The 15,482-nt window shown below is 54.3% G+C and overlaps 1 protein-coding gene across 2 annotated transcripts in view; it reads right to left on the bottom strand.

Annotated features, from left to right (window-relative positions):
* The window catches only part of Mgat5b (alpha-1,6-mannosylglycoprotein 6-beta-N-acetylglucosaminyltransferase B), a 65,268-nt gene extending 52,179 nt beyond the window's left edge, over positions 1 to 13,089 (bottom strand). For both annotated transcript variants that reach the window (XM_038328256.1, XM_038328255.1), the window contains exons 1-3: positions 13,022 to 13,089; positions 9,499 to 9,611; positions 47 to 194 (exon numbers count right to left, since the gene is read on the bottom strand). In XM_038328256.1, coding sequence (XP_038184184.1) covers positions 47 to 194; positions 9,499 to 9,611; positions 13,022 to 13,089 — 329 coding nt within the window. The remainder of the gene's footprint in view (positions 1 to 46; positions 195 to 9,498; positions 9,612 to 13,021) is intronic.
* Positions 13,090 to 15,482: the final 2,393 nt, after the last annotated feature.

Genomic DNA, 15,482 nt, shown 5'->3' on the forward strand with positions numbered 1-15,482 from the left:
GGCACCCACCCCTCACCCTGTGTCCTGCCCCGTCCCCTCCCCTCACCTGTCTTCAGCTAAGTGTGCCACACTGGCAGTGCGGTGCAGCTCGCTGCTGTTCTCCAGCCTGGCCAGCATGTCCATCCGCTTCACCATCAGCTCCAGCAGGTCACTCATCTTGCGGAGGGCGCCACGGGATTCGGAGCCACCTGGCACTGTGGGCAGAATGTGGGCACGGTCAGGGGAGGTCACACTCCCAGCCCTAGCTCCATCTTCCCAGGCCACCTCAGGGGAGGGGTCAGCAGAGTGTGCCGCCTACCCATTCACCCTGGAGGAACCCCTTTACCGTATTCGTGAAGACGATCATTCTATCGGGCTAACCTGCCCCCTCCCTGCTGGGTAACCTGAGGGACTTCTGCCATTTCTCTGGCTTCTGGTTTGTGGACTGTTCCATGAAACTCGAGGTGTAGCCTGTGGAGTGCTCTGGGCACCAGGGATCTGTGAGAGCCAGGAAGGCCCCTGTAGGAGGGAAGGCCTGGACCGCACCTGCCTTGCATGAACAAGGACTCCCCAGTCAGATATCTGTAAGTATGGCATTACCCACTGATTGAGGTTCTGGGCTTAGGTGTCAACCTCCGCCTACACCTGGGGTTCTGGAACCTTCTCTGGGCTTATTTCCTGTATGATTCCGACAGTGGGTCATCCTGTGCTCTGGGGTCCAGTGTGAGATTCCTTGTCCCACCCATGCCCAGCTTGAAGCCCTACTTCTCCTTTCCCATCCCCTTTCCTTGAATGACAGTGTTCTTGTCCTGAGCCTCAGGTTCCTCCAGGGTGAGTCCTTCACCCCCGCCAGGCAGACTGTGAAGAATAAACTGAGAGAAAGTGGGATACATCCACTAAGATCCCCACAACTCCCAAATTTCCCTGGTGTCTCCTTTCTTATCCTTCCACCGTCAGCTGTGCCTGCCCTGTGTGAGACTCTCACTGCCTAGTGACGAACTTCCAGTCTCCACCTCAGGCTTAGCAGCCACCTTACAGTACAGACAAACCAGACTCATCCCTGCTTAGGATTAAATCTGTTGCTTAGGGATCAGGCTACGCCCCACCCGTAATTTTAACGACAAATGGTTCATTTTGTGCTGCCTGGTCCAGGAAAGAGCAACCATGTCTTTGTTTCAAAAAGTATAATAACGGGGGCTGGAGAGATGGCTCAGAGGTTAAGAGCATTGCCTGTTCTTCCAAAGGTCCTGAGTTCAATTCCCAGCAACCACATGGTGGCTCACAACCATCTGTAATGGGGTCTGGTGCCCTCTTCTAGCCTGCAGGCAGACACACAAACAGAATATTGTATACATAATAAAATAAATAAATATTTAAAAAAAGTATAATAACCATCTGGCAACCCCATCTTTGTTTCAAAATGATATTTTGACCACCTATGGCCACCTTGCTATGACCACCTGTTGCTATGACTACCCTGTTATGCCCACCTTGCAACCATGTCTGTTTCGGGAGGTTATGACTTACTTTCTGCTCCAGTAAGCCTGTCTCTTTTGTCCACCAAATTCCCCATTTAGAAACCCCTTACCCCTGAGATATAAAAACCTTGTCTTCCTCTCAAACCCCACCTTAGGGGGAGGCAGTCCGTGTACACAAGTAAAAATAAGCTTAATTATTTAATTGCTTGCTTTGGTAAATTTGGCCATGATGGTTTGGGTCTGTGATCTTTCTCCTCTCACCTGCCTTTGCAACCTGCATCTCTGCACATTCTAGACAGCCAGCCACACAGGCCACAAGGTGCTCGGCTTCAAAGATCCAGGGTCAAGTTCTCAGCAAACAAGCAGAACCCAGTAAGACGCTAACCACATGCTTCCAGGCTACCTGCACAAGGGGTGCCAACTGTTGGACTCTCCAAAAGCTAAGGTGAAGGTTTGGGTAACTGATTTGAGAGAAGGCGAGCCCAGTATGGAAGTGAAGAAGAGACAGAAAGGAACCCACTGCTAATCCTACTACTTCCCCTACTGGGGAAGCCAGAGAGAGGTGTGGAGCAGTCCTGGGTCATCCCACCTTCCATAACACAGCTGTGGCATTTATGCACCATCAGTTACTGGGTGCTGGTCGTATTCTGGTACTTTCCATCTGCCCCAGGTGCTGCAGTTGCAAGTTTGACCCCACATATGAGAATACAAAGAGCTGAGGAGGGAGCCGGGCGGTGGTGGCGCACGTCTTTAATCCCAGCACTCGGGAGGCAGAGGCAGGCAGATCTCTGTGAGTTCAAGACCAGCCTGGTCTACAAGAGCTAGTTCCAGGACAGGCTCCAAAGCCACAGAGAAATCCTGTCTCGAAAAAAAACAAAAAACAAAAAACAAAAAAAAAAAAAAACAAAGAGCTGAGGAGTAGGGGAGCCAACAGCAATTGTCTCTCAGGAAGAAGGTACCAGAATACCCCAGTGGCCTCCATGGGACAAGCAGTACTGTGGAAGAGACAAATGGAGTCTGACCAGCCCTCTTTGTAGGCTAAGGGGAAATCATCCTTCCGTTCTTGGTCTCAACATCCCTGACTCGGAAAAGGATACTATGGCCTGCCTGCAGCCCAGCATGGTGCACAGGCAACAAGAGCCACTGAGAACAAGAGGCAGAGGAGGGAGGGGGAAGAGAGGCAGCTAGGTGGTGATGAACCAGCGGAAGAGGGGCACGGCAGCGCCTCTGCCACTGTTCAGGGCTGTCCAGGCTATTCAGGATCATCCCCCCTCTTGCTCGGTTTTTTTTTTTCTGCCAGGCTCAGACACTGCCTGATTCCCACACTGACACAGACCCCCTTGGGCTGGGCTCCCCTGCAGCAGAGCCTGCCTGCAGTCAGAGGGAGGCCACAGAAGCCAGGAGGCATCTCTCACAGCCTCAGCTGGGAACTACTGACTAAAATCCCTTCCCAGAGGGAGGCTACGACAATAGCTACCCTTTCTCTGGAGGTCCCCCAATCACAAACTGGAGCACAACTCTACCAAAGTTTACTCTGGTTTGGGGGGCCAAGAAGTTTATTGGGCTTCCTTACAGAGCACAGGTGAGGTTACCTACAAGGGTGTGGGTGCTCCTCCCCCACAGGCCACCCCTGGAAAGCCTTTACCCAACAGGGGTGAGGATTTCCCAGGAGCTGCATAGATACCCCCACCCCACCCCCGTTCTTTTCTCTCCCTACCTACCCTAGCATTCCCCCAGGCAGAGTTACACACAACAGATGTCAGGGAGCAGCTGGATGCTCCTGACCCCCCCCCCCCCGTCAGCCCTCCATAAGGAAGAAAACAGTCCACAAGGCCAGCTGGGGCGATCCTTTTGCAAGGGGACACAGCTGAACTCCACAAGACGACAGTTGCTTGGCTCGGAGGACAGTCACTCAGCAAGCATCAGAGCCAGAGGACTTGTGTCCTTTTGAGACATGCCTCTGGGTCTGAAGAGATACCCGTGGAAAGAGAAGGGACAAAGGAGTGGGAGAGGAAGGAAATGGAGATGGTCCAGGAGTCACGTGAGACGGGGGCAGGGCAAACAAAGGGAGGAAGAGAAGGAGTGGGTTGGGAGGGAGGATATGGTTTCTCCTGCCCCTCAGTAGGAGAAAACGCAAAAGGCCTTTCCATGCCAAGAAAGTGACCATCATTTTGGGTTTTTTTCTTGTAGTGTTAAGAGACCGAGCACAAGCTGAGTGGTGGTGGCTCATGCCTTTAATCCCAGCACTCAGGAGGCAGAGGCAGGCAGATGTCTGAGTTTGAGGCCAGCCTGGTCTACAGAGTGAGTTCCAAGACAGCTGAGGCTACCCAGAGAAAACCTATTTCAGAGGAGAGAGAGAGAGAGAGAGAGAGAGATTGAGCCCAGAGCCTCAGGCATACTGGGCAAGTGAGCTACATGTCCAGTCCTCAAGTGGGTTTCTCTAAAGACAACTCAGCCTGGAAAATCTCACAACAGCCTCAGATAATCAACCTTGAGTCTCCCCGTCACTGTGCCCATTCTCCTGCACTCACACGCAACCTGTGAGTCGGTCAATTAGTCTCTCCAACAAGACAGAAGCAGCACCTCCGTCCCAGCCTCACAGAGACTAGGGCAGCCATCACTCTGTTTCCTGATTGAACCCACCCTCTCTAAGCCCAATGCCCAGCATTCAGCTAGTGCTTGGAGCAGCAAAGAGAAAGTAAAGGCAGGGACTATCACATCAACTCACAAGAGAGGGGAGATTACAAGTTTTGACACAGGCACAACCCTGCAGAACCCCAGGGGTACCATCTGTATCATGGATGCCTGATGGGTGTTGAGTTGTGTAGCACACAGCCTGTTCAGGCTTCCTGGGTAGATCTGGTGGACCACGGTCTTAGCTTCATCTGTGGTAGTCCCTTCCCCAAAGGAGCAGGATGAAAAAGAAAAAATCAGCCGAGCAGTAGTGGTGCACGCCTTTAATCCCAGCACTTGGGAGGCAGGGACAGGTGGATCTCTGTGAGTTCAAGATCAGCCTGGTCTACAAAAGCTAGTTCCAAGATAGGCTCCAAAGCTATAGAGATACCCTGTCTCAAAAAACCAAAAAAGAAAAAAGAAAAAGAAAAGAAGGTGGAGAAGAAGGAGGAGAAGGAAAAGGAGAAGAAAGAGGAGAAGGAGAAGAAGAGGAGGAGGAAATGGAGGAGGAGGAGGAGGAAGAAGAAGAAGAAGAAATCAACTACAGCTAATCACCCTAGAATTGGGGACTGCTTAGCCATGTACTGGACAGAGCACTCAAGCCTGAAGGGCCCCCACAGCCTGGTTAGCAGTACAGCAGAACAGATCCATGTCTTGACTTTGCTTCCTGGAGAGACCCTCCAGTCCCCCTGCCCCTCCCCTAGCCCTGCCCAGGCTTTCTTGCCCCTCCTCATTGCCTTCACCCACCATTACAGATCCTTCCATGCTCCAGCTCTCCTGTCCAGGCTGCAGAACAGCCGAGGGCCCACAGGGAGACCACGAGGAAAAACCAAGTTTAATGGAGTCAGGGAGTAACACGCGGGCCTGGGGCAGGCTGCAGGAGGAACCAAAGCCTTGGTTCCAGCCCTGCTCTGCCACCGACCTAATGGGAACAGGTCACTTCCTTCTCTTGCCCTCAGTTTCCCCTTGGGTAAAATGGGGAGGGGGGAGATCTGAAGTTGTTGAGTTTTGTAGTTCTAGCCTCTTATCTTCTCCTTGGTACTGATAGAAATCAGGGTCCCAGGAAAGGACGCAGGGAGGAGGAAGAGAGAGGAAATAGAAAGGGAAGGGATGGGTCTCATGAAAGCAGAAATGGGGGAATGGAATGCATCCCATAAAAGCTGGCATTGGAACTGTTCAAAGAGTATTTCACATTGTTCCTCCTGGCCCTTAGGTGGGCCTGGGCACAGCAGGGACTCTGAGCAGACAGAGATAAATGACTCTGTGCACTCACACAGGAAGACAGTCTCCCGGAACAGCCTGGAAGACTGGAGAGAGGGGGTCTAGAGACAGAGTCGAGGGCCAAAGGACACAGGGAAAACACACAGCAGGGAAAATCATGGTGTGTGTGTGAGTGTGTGTGTGTGTGTGTGTGTGTGTGTGTGGCAGGGCGGGGGATGGGGGTGGAGGGGTGCCTCCCTGCCACCATTGAAGGAGTCTGAATCTGTCTGCTGTGTGTGGCAGTGGTTTGAAGCCCCTGTCCCACAGCACCCACTCTCCTTGCCCCCATGCGACGGGCTACACACACAGGTTTTTGTGTGTAGAACAGGGTGCCCTTCCCAGCAAGACAGGATCAGAAAGCTGGAGGAGTGAGGAGAGGAGACGTGAGCTGGTTCCTTTGCTGAAGCAAGAAATCAGAGGAAGAGATGAACAGAGAAATGTAGGTCACCCCCACACAAGAATCTCTGAAGGCATTTGGGGGTCAGAGTCTACTCCTCACTGCAGGAATTAATAAGGGGTCAGCAGGAGGTGTGACCCCAAAACCAGGGGATGTAGGGACAAGCAAGAGGCCACTGCCCAGGTTTCATGATGGCTTTGGCTGAGGAGACAGACCCAGTTTGGATAGCTCTTGTGGCATTCTCCTGTTCTTAAACCAAGACAGTAAGATTGCTCCCCTGTTCCCAGGGTTCAGGAGTTGCCCTCTCTTCTTGTAAAAGCCCTAAGGTATGGCTTCACCCTGCCTGAGAAGCTTGTGTTTTTGCTGAAGAGATACCTAAGGATAAAGCCAGACATAGGTGCCCAAGAGGGGAGCGGGCCAGGAGGCAAGCCCTCCCCAAGAGACACACTCTCAGATGCCACCACTGGCCCCAGGACTATCAGCAAAGCAAGCTGACACATCTTCCCCTGAGTCACTTCCCATTCTTGGCTCTGACTGAATCGAAATGAACTTACTATGAGGCCCCAGCAGTAAGTCTGGGAGCTAATAGATGCTCCCCTCTGATTTCCATATAAATAAGGAAGGCTGGGATACTGCAGATATGAATAGACCCCACATTGAGAGACGGTGTTTTTATTACCCCCTGAGGCCAACTATTCTATCTCTTCCCCAGACACCCTCTCTGTGGCTGTTTCTCCCATTCTCTAGGGTCCCCATTTCTCCCTTTTACCTGGATCAAGCCCCCAGCTGCCAGAGAATAGAGCCCTCCCTGGTACTTGCAGACACTGACACTAGGTGTCTGGACAGCTGGGAAAATGAGCATATGTTGGTTCCTGTATTGGACAGCCACTGCAGGTCCAGCTGAGGCCGTGGTGTATGGGCTCTGGGCTGCAGAGACCAGGGCAGGCCCCAGGAGGCCGAATGGAGCTCTTCTTCCACCTGTCACTCCGGCCTCCCCAAATCCATGTCTAGTCTCCAAGAGCCACCCCCAGAACGTGGAGGACCCTCCATTTACTCTATCCTGGGACCTGCGTGGTTCAGCAGAACCAGGACACGAGGGATCGTCTGAGGGCAGACACAAGCAGCTGAGCCAGGACCTCCAGCCTGTACGCTCCCTAGAGAAGCTCATGCTCTTATCTGCAAGGTAACCTGCTCAGGTCTGACTCTAGGGGGAGAAAGCAAGGACCCTCTTAGGAGGAGGGAAAGGAGGAACTAGGCTGGAACCTTGCTACCTGAGAGGCACCAAAGGTGCTTCCCTCACCAAACCAGAAGTCCCACCTTCTCCAAGTAATCCCCATTCGAGCGACTTTTGTCCAAATCTCAGAAGGAGATGTTTCACACTGCACCCCCAAACTAGACCACTTGATTGTCCTGAAGTGTAAACTGGCCCAGAGGAGGGGCCTCCCACAGCCGCACCAGGGACTATAAAAACTAGAAGTAGCAATGATGAGTGTTCCAGAAGCTGAATGTGCCGCTCCTGGGTCCAGCTGCATAAACTGTGGATGTGCTCTGTGTCTACGAGACTTCAGAAATGTGAAGCACCTGCAGGTGCACACACTCACACACGTGCACGTGCACGTGCACACACACGTGTAACTTCAAGAGTAACCTGCAGGGTCTCTCCCTTCCCTGGTACGAGATCTAGGGCTTGAGACAGACCCCTCCCAAAGCCCTGCCGGGACAGGGCAGGGCAGGGCAGGGCAGGGCAGGGGCCATGAGATGGTGTTGTTGTCTTGGGTTCCAGCCCTTCAGGCTGGGCAGCAGAACCAGAGCCCAGGCACAAAGCCCATTCCTGAAACGTCTTTATTCTCACCCATCAGATTCCTAACTTGCTGAGGGTCTAGGTTCTGGAAGCCCAGACAGATATACCAACTTCTAAGGACATCCCCAGGGAACCAAAGCCTCCTTCTCAGGGCTGAGCCCCCAACCATCTATCCCCTATGTCTCCTTCCCAGCCAGCCTCCACACTGCCACCCCTTCTCCAACCTCAACCCGTAAGCATCTCCTGTGTGGAGACCCACACACCTCCTTGGTCCCCTTGTTCCCCTAAGCACCCGTCCCTGGAGCACCCTCCCATACACAGCATGCACACTACGTGTGCGTGGAAAATTCACCCCACAATCACTGCACGGGACCCCCTCCCCAAGCATCTTATAACACAGGCTCATGGCCACCCTGGGGAGGCAGTAACCTACCCTGCTTGCCAGAAGGGGGCCGAGGCTCACATATTGAGGGGGTCCCTGGAAGCCGGAGACAGGGTGCCATACTTGACTGGAACGGCTGATGGTGATAAGTGTGAGCGGCCTTCTGAGAGCGTTTGCGAGTTTAAAGCCTCGTGCTAAGCCAAGGAACAAGCTGGAGGATGGCTACCAGATGGCACAATAAGCGCCACTCAGAGCCCACTTGAGCTGACAACACGCGCCACTCAGGATGCCTACAGTGCTCATCGCCGGGAACCAGAAGCTTGAGGAGGTGATTTCCAAGAGACTCTCTAGACAGGCGGAAAGCTCCTCACAACACCGACAGCCCCAGGAGCCCCACTTGCCTCAGTCCCCGCACCACGCCATGCTCCTCCTTCCTACTACTGACCCAAGGAGGCCCTGTGGCGCTCTGTGCAGAACCCAGGCATTTATCTATTTATCTACTCACTCCCAGCAGCCCTGAGTGGTGGAAGGAGGAGGGGCAGGGCCAAGGACTAGTCACCTTCAAGCTGTGTGATGGCAGCACAGAGCCAGGGAGGTTCTGCTCACCAGCCCGATCAATCCGGCACCTGAGAGGGTCTTTACTCCCTCAACCCCTCTCTCCTCTTCCCTGTGACTTAAGAACTCAGCAACACTACACAGCTAGTAACTAGGGATGCAGACTCCAGCTGTCTGGTCCCAGAAGCCCACATTCTGCATCTCCATTCCACACCTAGCCAGCATCGTGCAGGTCAGGGACAGAGAAGGACCAGGTGAGACCAATATCACAAGTGCTCAGACAGGAACCATATGAGCCCTTTGCAGGCCTGTATCCACCGCAGCTCTGCTGGGGTCAAAGGCACAGAACATGCATTGTGGACCAACCTTTTGGTATATTGTATTTGTTCTCTTTGGTTTAATAAAGGGATAAATGGCCAATAGCTAGGCAGATAGAGGTTGGGGGGACTTGTGAATGTGGGGAAGAAAAAGGGCAGAGTCACAGAGGGGGAGGTCTCAAGCCAAATGCAGAGGAAGCAGATGATCAGGCCATGCTAAAAAAAGGTACTGCCAGGTGGCAGAGCATAGATAAGAAATATGGGTTAAGTTGTAAGAGCCAGTTAGTAGCATTTATAATTAAGAAGTCTCTGTGTGGTTATTTGGGAGTAGGCTGGCAGGCCAGAAAACCACACCTACTAAACATGAGTCTCAAAGAGACAGGTGTATTCAAAGACACCATCCCAGGCACTCCAAGAAAAGAAATGACACGGGGTCCCTTCTGACACCTGGGAGACCCCCCTTCTAGGCCTGAGAATCCCCGTAGCACTGACAGCGCCAGGGCCCAAGCAGCATGCACGTTGCACTGCAGGCTCAGCCCCTCTCCTTACACATCTACATATTCAGAAGCCAGGGTCCCCGAAAGCCTGCTATAGGGGCTGAGCTCAGAGGTATCTCCCCTCTGACTTCTTGTTGGTTCTCCTTGCCCTCCAGATACCTTCTGTGCGGATGGTGAAGGGCGAGTCCCCCAGGCGCCGGGCAGAGAACTGGCCCCCCAAAGACGTCATCAGGAAGCAGAGAGTGAAGAAGCCGATGCCCAGGACAAAAAGCCTGTGGGGAGAGTGGAACAAGGTGGGTCAGCAGAGCACACCAGCAATCCAGTACCCGACTCCTGCTAGGAAAGGCATAGAAGTGCTTGAAGCATGAGTGGATGGGCTAGGTGAAGTAGTTGCAGTAGGCTCAGGAGTTCAAGGTCATCCTCAGCTACATGGCAAGTTCCAGTCCACCATCAGCTAAATGAGCTCTCAAGACAACAAAGAAGCAGTAACTGAGAGAAGGGAGCTTGGGCACTCAGGGAAGAACCAGAGCTGAGGGTGGAGATCCCAGGCCCAGGAGGCTCCCACCTCAGTAGGACAAAGAAACTGAGCACATGGAGAAGAAAAAAAACATAAACAAAAAGAATGTTCATACAGGAAGGGATCTGAAAAGGGACCAGCCTCAATCACCTGGGCCACACTCGGCACTGTGTACACGGCCTCCACCATCTGTCACGAGCTCACTTATCTGTGTCATCATAGGGTGCCACACATCCCCATCACTCTTGGGTGGTAATATCTCACGGCAGGGCACATCCCCTCCGCCCCCACTGTGCCCACTCTACACACATACTTCTCTATCAGTCATGCCCACACTGGCTTGTCAACCTGCAGCACCGTGAGTCAGGCCATCTTCTCACCCAGGCATGGAGTGTCACACAAATGTGCCCGCAGTCATGCAGGGAGGAAGAGCAGGCCAAAACATGACATCATTCATTCTTCCAATACATACTCATTATCTAAGAGGTGCCAGACACTGGAGTAACCCAAAAGACAGCAGGAGTCGAGGCTCAGAGTCCTTGCCTCAAGCTCAGCAAGACCCAGCGCTCCATGCTGGGCACAAACAGGGCTGAGCTGGGGGATGGCAGAGGCAGAGGAGGCTTGAGACCCCAAATTCATCAGAGGACTCATAGAGCTGGCAGAGCTGAAAGGAGACCCTCCCTTCCCCCAGGTCAGAGGGAGGGGCTCCCTGTCCCCACCTGATACAGGGCCAGGATGACCAAGAAGACCAAAAGTCATGCCAGATGCTTCCACCTGCCCCACCTCCACTCTGTCTCCAACCCTGGTGCCTGTGCGTGTCTTTCTGTAAGGCTTGCTTTATACATTTTAATCCCCATTATTTTAAACTGTCAGTGGAGTCTTTAATTAAAATTTGGCCCATTAAAGGAAACACATAATTGTAAAAGAAAAGAAGAAACAACAAATTCTGAGTTCATATTTAAAGGAAATAGTTAGAGTTGGAGTCAGCGAGGGGGGAAGGACCTATACTTGGAGGTCCCAGTAGCTTCTACAGGGGCAGCCATGTTCCTGACTTTGTGGGGAGAGCATGATGAACTATAATAGGAGAGGTGGCACAGGGCACACTTCCCTTACTTCAGGGGGACCTCCCTGAGTCCCTCTAAAGCCAGAATGGTGTTCAGAGCACACCCGGGGATATCTCGTGGGGTCCGCACTACTCTCTTTCCATCCTGAGAACAAACAGGACTTTCCTAGCTCCAGTCTCTCTCTCAGCCATGGGATTGTATTTAGGGCTGGAGATAGGATGCTTGCCATGAGAAAGCTGTCTACACCTTCTGCCTGGGCTTTGAAGCCTTAATCTACAGCCTTAGCCTTTCTTTCTGTACCAGTTACCACAGCTGGGGCCCAGGGTCCCCCAAAAGTAGTTGGTGGTCATTTATAGTGTGCTCAATGGTCTCATCCATTCATATATCCATCCAAGTGACATCTCAGGGGCATTCTCTCCCCAGAGCTCTGCTCTAACCACATCCCCAGACGTCCTTTAAGGATAAATCAAGTTAGGATGATTTAATCAGTGGGTTGCCCCTGGTCTCTAATCTAAAGATCTCAGGAGACCTGGAGGAGACTGGTTAGCTGTGGGTCCCTACCATCTTAGGCAGACCAGGAGGTGAAGTTGCAGGGCCGGAAGGGGGTTGCGACTGCACCGGGAATCCGCCTTCAGGTAAAGACACTCAGAGGGAAACCTAGCTTAAGGGTGAGGGCGCTGTCCGTGGTGCTGGAGACAGCCGCCTGCCACCTTCACACTAGAATCACACCAGGAACCTTCAGAAGCTGGGCTTCCTGCCAGCTACAAAGCTGACTTGGGATTTGAGACCAGCAAGAACCCTCTCATGATGCCCAGCAGGGCAGAGCCCAGGATCTCCCTGGAGGAGACAGAGTCTTTCCAGAGACACCTGCTTGGTGACCTGGTTCCCCCAGGGCACCTTAGGCCAGGGATTTCTGAGACATTCTCCAAATAACACTCTGAAAGCCAGCCTTGGCAGCTCTCTAATTCTACAGGCCTTTGCATTTACATAGACACACAGACAACTGTCTCCAGTGGTTACCATCTCAGCCCCAAGCCAGCCCAACATGCTGATGGAGCAGCCAGGTGGGCCATGTCTCCCCACCTCCAATCCAGCTGGGCACAGAAGGCTGTGTGGAAGCACCGGGGATCAGTCCAGAGCCCAGGAAGAAAGCCTGTGCACGTCTCAAGGTTTATGACCAGACTCCACCTGTGGCCTAGCCCCATCCCACGGTGTCCACCTCTCCCTCCAGCACTCTCCCCTCACCCAACACACAAACACCACACACACACACACACACACCCCACCCTCTGCCCTGCCTGGCCTGCGGGCCTAGCTCTGCTGGAGTCTGGGAGAAGGAAGCAGGGTCCCTTCAGAGGACCAACAGGTCCTAGTGAGTTCCTCACAAACTGCGCCCATATCTGGCTAGGACTGTCCATGGTAGGGGAAAGGGAGACGTATCTAACTAAGTCATTGCTCCACGTTCCTGCCTCGCCTGTCTAGTCGGTTGGAGCCCGCATTTGGGAGCGAAGTCCCCAGCAGAAGGGGCCCTCGCCACAATCTTGGGGATTCTCCTGTCAGGCACAGGCTCGTACCCAACCAGAAGGATGGGAAAGCAACAAGGGCGGGAAAAGGGGGATGGACTAAGCAGAAAGGATGGGCGGGTCGACCTAGAAGGCGACAGGCGGGACACCAGGGGTGCCTAGGAGGCACCCCACAATAACTTCGCAGCTCAGGTAGGACCGATGTTGGGGCAGGAAAGAGAGTTGCTGGCTAGGACCACTTTGGAGCCTAGGACCTCCTTGATTTTGGTGTTTTCTGACTCCATTTTTGACCTCTCCATGCCTATATCTCCCCAATCTTGATCAACTCAAGACAGGTCCAGACTTGCATCCCCCCCCGCACGCGCGCGCGCACACACACACACACACACACACACACACACACACAACCCCATCTCCATCTCTTTCCCCATTCCCATGGTCCTCATCGAGAATCGACTCGTGAACCTCCTCGGCCACCTGGACTTGCAACTCCAGCAGGGACGGACCTCGCCCAGCTCCACCATCCACCCCATTGGGGAGGTCTTGACCTCCCAGTGCCAACCAGTCGAGAACTTTACCGAAAGGGTCTCAGGGTGACCAGGCATCTTCTGACCATTATCTTCCCATCGGGGTTGACTGTGATCATTGTTCAAACTTGTCTGGGCGAGAAGCCGCGGGCGAGGCCGGACGCACCGTCCTGGGCCCGGTTCCGGCCGCCTCGGGAAACGCGAAGCCGCTGCGGGCCGAAGCCAGGGGGTCGCAGCGCCGAGGGCGCGCAGAGCGCGCGGGGCGCGGTGGCTTCACTGCTTTGCAGCCGCGGCGGGGTCGGATGAGGGGGGGTGACGGCGCGGCCTGGACGCGTAGGGCAGGGGGGTTCGGCGAGGGCTCCCGGCCGGGCGGTCTCTGCGTCTCCGCCCTCCCAGCTTCACATTTTGGGGACGGCGAAGCGGCGCGCCCCCAAATCGCCGGCCGCGCGTCTGCCTTGCTCAGGCTCGCTGGCTGGGCGGTACGGCGCCGCGGCGCGCAGACGGGCTTCCCGCGGCGGGCGCCCTCATCCCCGGGGCCCGCGCCCTCGGAGCGGGCTAGAGGCGGCCCCAGGCCCGCGCCCCCGCCCCCCGCACCTCCCGGCCGCGTCGCTCTGCAACCGCGCGCCCCGCCGCGCCCATGGCTCCGGGGGAGGGACGGCTGCGCTCACGTCTGCCCTCGCCTGCTCGCCAGCTCGTTCCCTCTCTCGGCCGCCAGCGCTCCGGGCTCCGGGCTCCGGGGTCCCGCGCGGCGCTACAGCCGGAGGCGCCGCATTGTTCCCAATGAGGAGGCGGCCCGGGAGCGGCCTCGCGCTTCCTCGGCGCGTGGGTGCCACCTCGTGGCCACGGTCCTACCGCGCACCCTCCCGGGGCTGTGCGCGGAAGAGGGGGATGCGAGTTGGGGGAGCCGCCGGCCGTGCGTGGCCCTGCGCCTCTCCCGAGGCCATGTAACTTCCTAGGGAATCCAGCAGCTCAGAGAGCCAAGGCAGCTCCGGTAACTGCAAAGCGTAGGGAAGATGGACGCGGAGAGGGGACCGCTATGGGTCCTGCTAGACACGAGCCACCCCCAAGAGCTTCTGTACCGCTGATTCTCTCAGTAACACCCACCCACCCTCAGAAGCTCCCCTAGTCCTCCCACTTCTCACTGGTCTATAATAAGCTGGGTCTGTGGCATTCATGTCGGGAGCCAGATCGGATCGTCAGCTGTGTGCTTGGGGTCTAGCCTCGGACACTCTTTATCAAGTGAGTAATAGTGAAGGGCTGGCGTTAACGGGACTTTCTACTAACTGTACAACTAGTGACCAAAAAGCTCACCGAGGCCCTTTCAACTCCCAAATCCACAGACTTGGATTTTAGCATTGTTGAGCCCTGTGTACACCCTCCCTGAATTTATCTGTGATGGATTCTAGGGCTCAAACTCAGGTTATCGGGCTTAACGACAGGTTCATTTACGGTCTAACCTCCTGACCGGTCACTTTATTCCTTAGCGTGGATGTGGCTTTCGCCTTGACAGCCGGGAATGACACCCAAGCTTGTAGCAGCTGGAGGCACCCAGAAGAGGCATGATTTAGAGGCCTAGCAGAGACCCACTGCCCTCAAACATTTCCTTAGCCAGCCTGCTGGTGTGCCCAAACTTCCTCCCACCATGCCTCTTTTTCGCGAGATGCGGGTCAGCTTGCCCTTGTTGGATGTAAATGTGTTACCTAGCTGAGGTAACACATCAACCGCCAACACCAATTTATCACTCGTTTTCACATTGGTGGGGAGTGAGGCAATGAGATAATGGGACTCGGGGACAGGTGAACGCTGGTGAAGAAGCAGAAAAAGCAGGCAGCATGAGTCACCACTGGTGAGAAAAGGCTCCCAGAGGGGCAGGGCAGGCTGCAGCCTGGCTGGGGATGACACGCGGTTGGATGGAACTAAATTGAGACGGAGGAGAACCAGCGTTCCCTAACTAGGTTTCTGTCGTTGTGATAGACACCACATTGGGAGTAAAGGCTTTATTTGGTTGACACTTTCACATCACTGTCTCCCACAAAGAGAATTCAGGGCAGAACCTCAAAAGAGGAACCTGGAGGCAGGAACTGAAGTCGAGGCCTTGGGGGAGTGTTGCTCACTGGCTTGCTCTCCAAGGCTTGCTCGGTCTGCTTTCTATACCGCAGGATCTGCCCAGGGGTGACCCCATCACAGTGGGTTGGACCCACCTATATTATTAATCAAGAAAATGCCACAGGCTTGCCAATAGGCATTTCCTCACCCAGAAAACTCTAGCTTGTATCAAAAAATAAATAAATAAAAATTAAAAATTAAAAAAAACTCACCAGGGCACAGGGCTTTCTCCTGAGCTCGGGAGGAGGTGCCCCTCACAGACCATCTTTGTACTCAGTGCCCAAGGGTGTCATGTCTGCACATGGTAGAGGTCTGGTCTTGGGTAGTGCCAATCCAGCTTGAGTGCGCTCTAGAAGCCACGCAGGCTCCACTTGCTCTTCAAGGTCAAGAATCTGAATGGGGTCCC

Source organism: Arvicola amphibius, chromosome 4 (assembly GCF_903992535.2).
Source record: "Arvicola amphibius chromosome 4, mArvAmp1.2, whole genome shotgun sequence".
Classification (NCBI taxonomy): Eukaryota; Metazoa; Chordata; class Mammalia; order Rodentia; family Cricetidae; genus Arvicola; species Arvicola amphibius.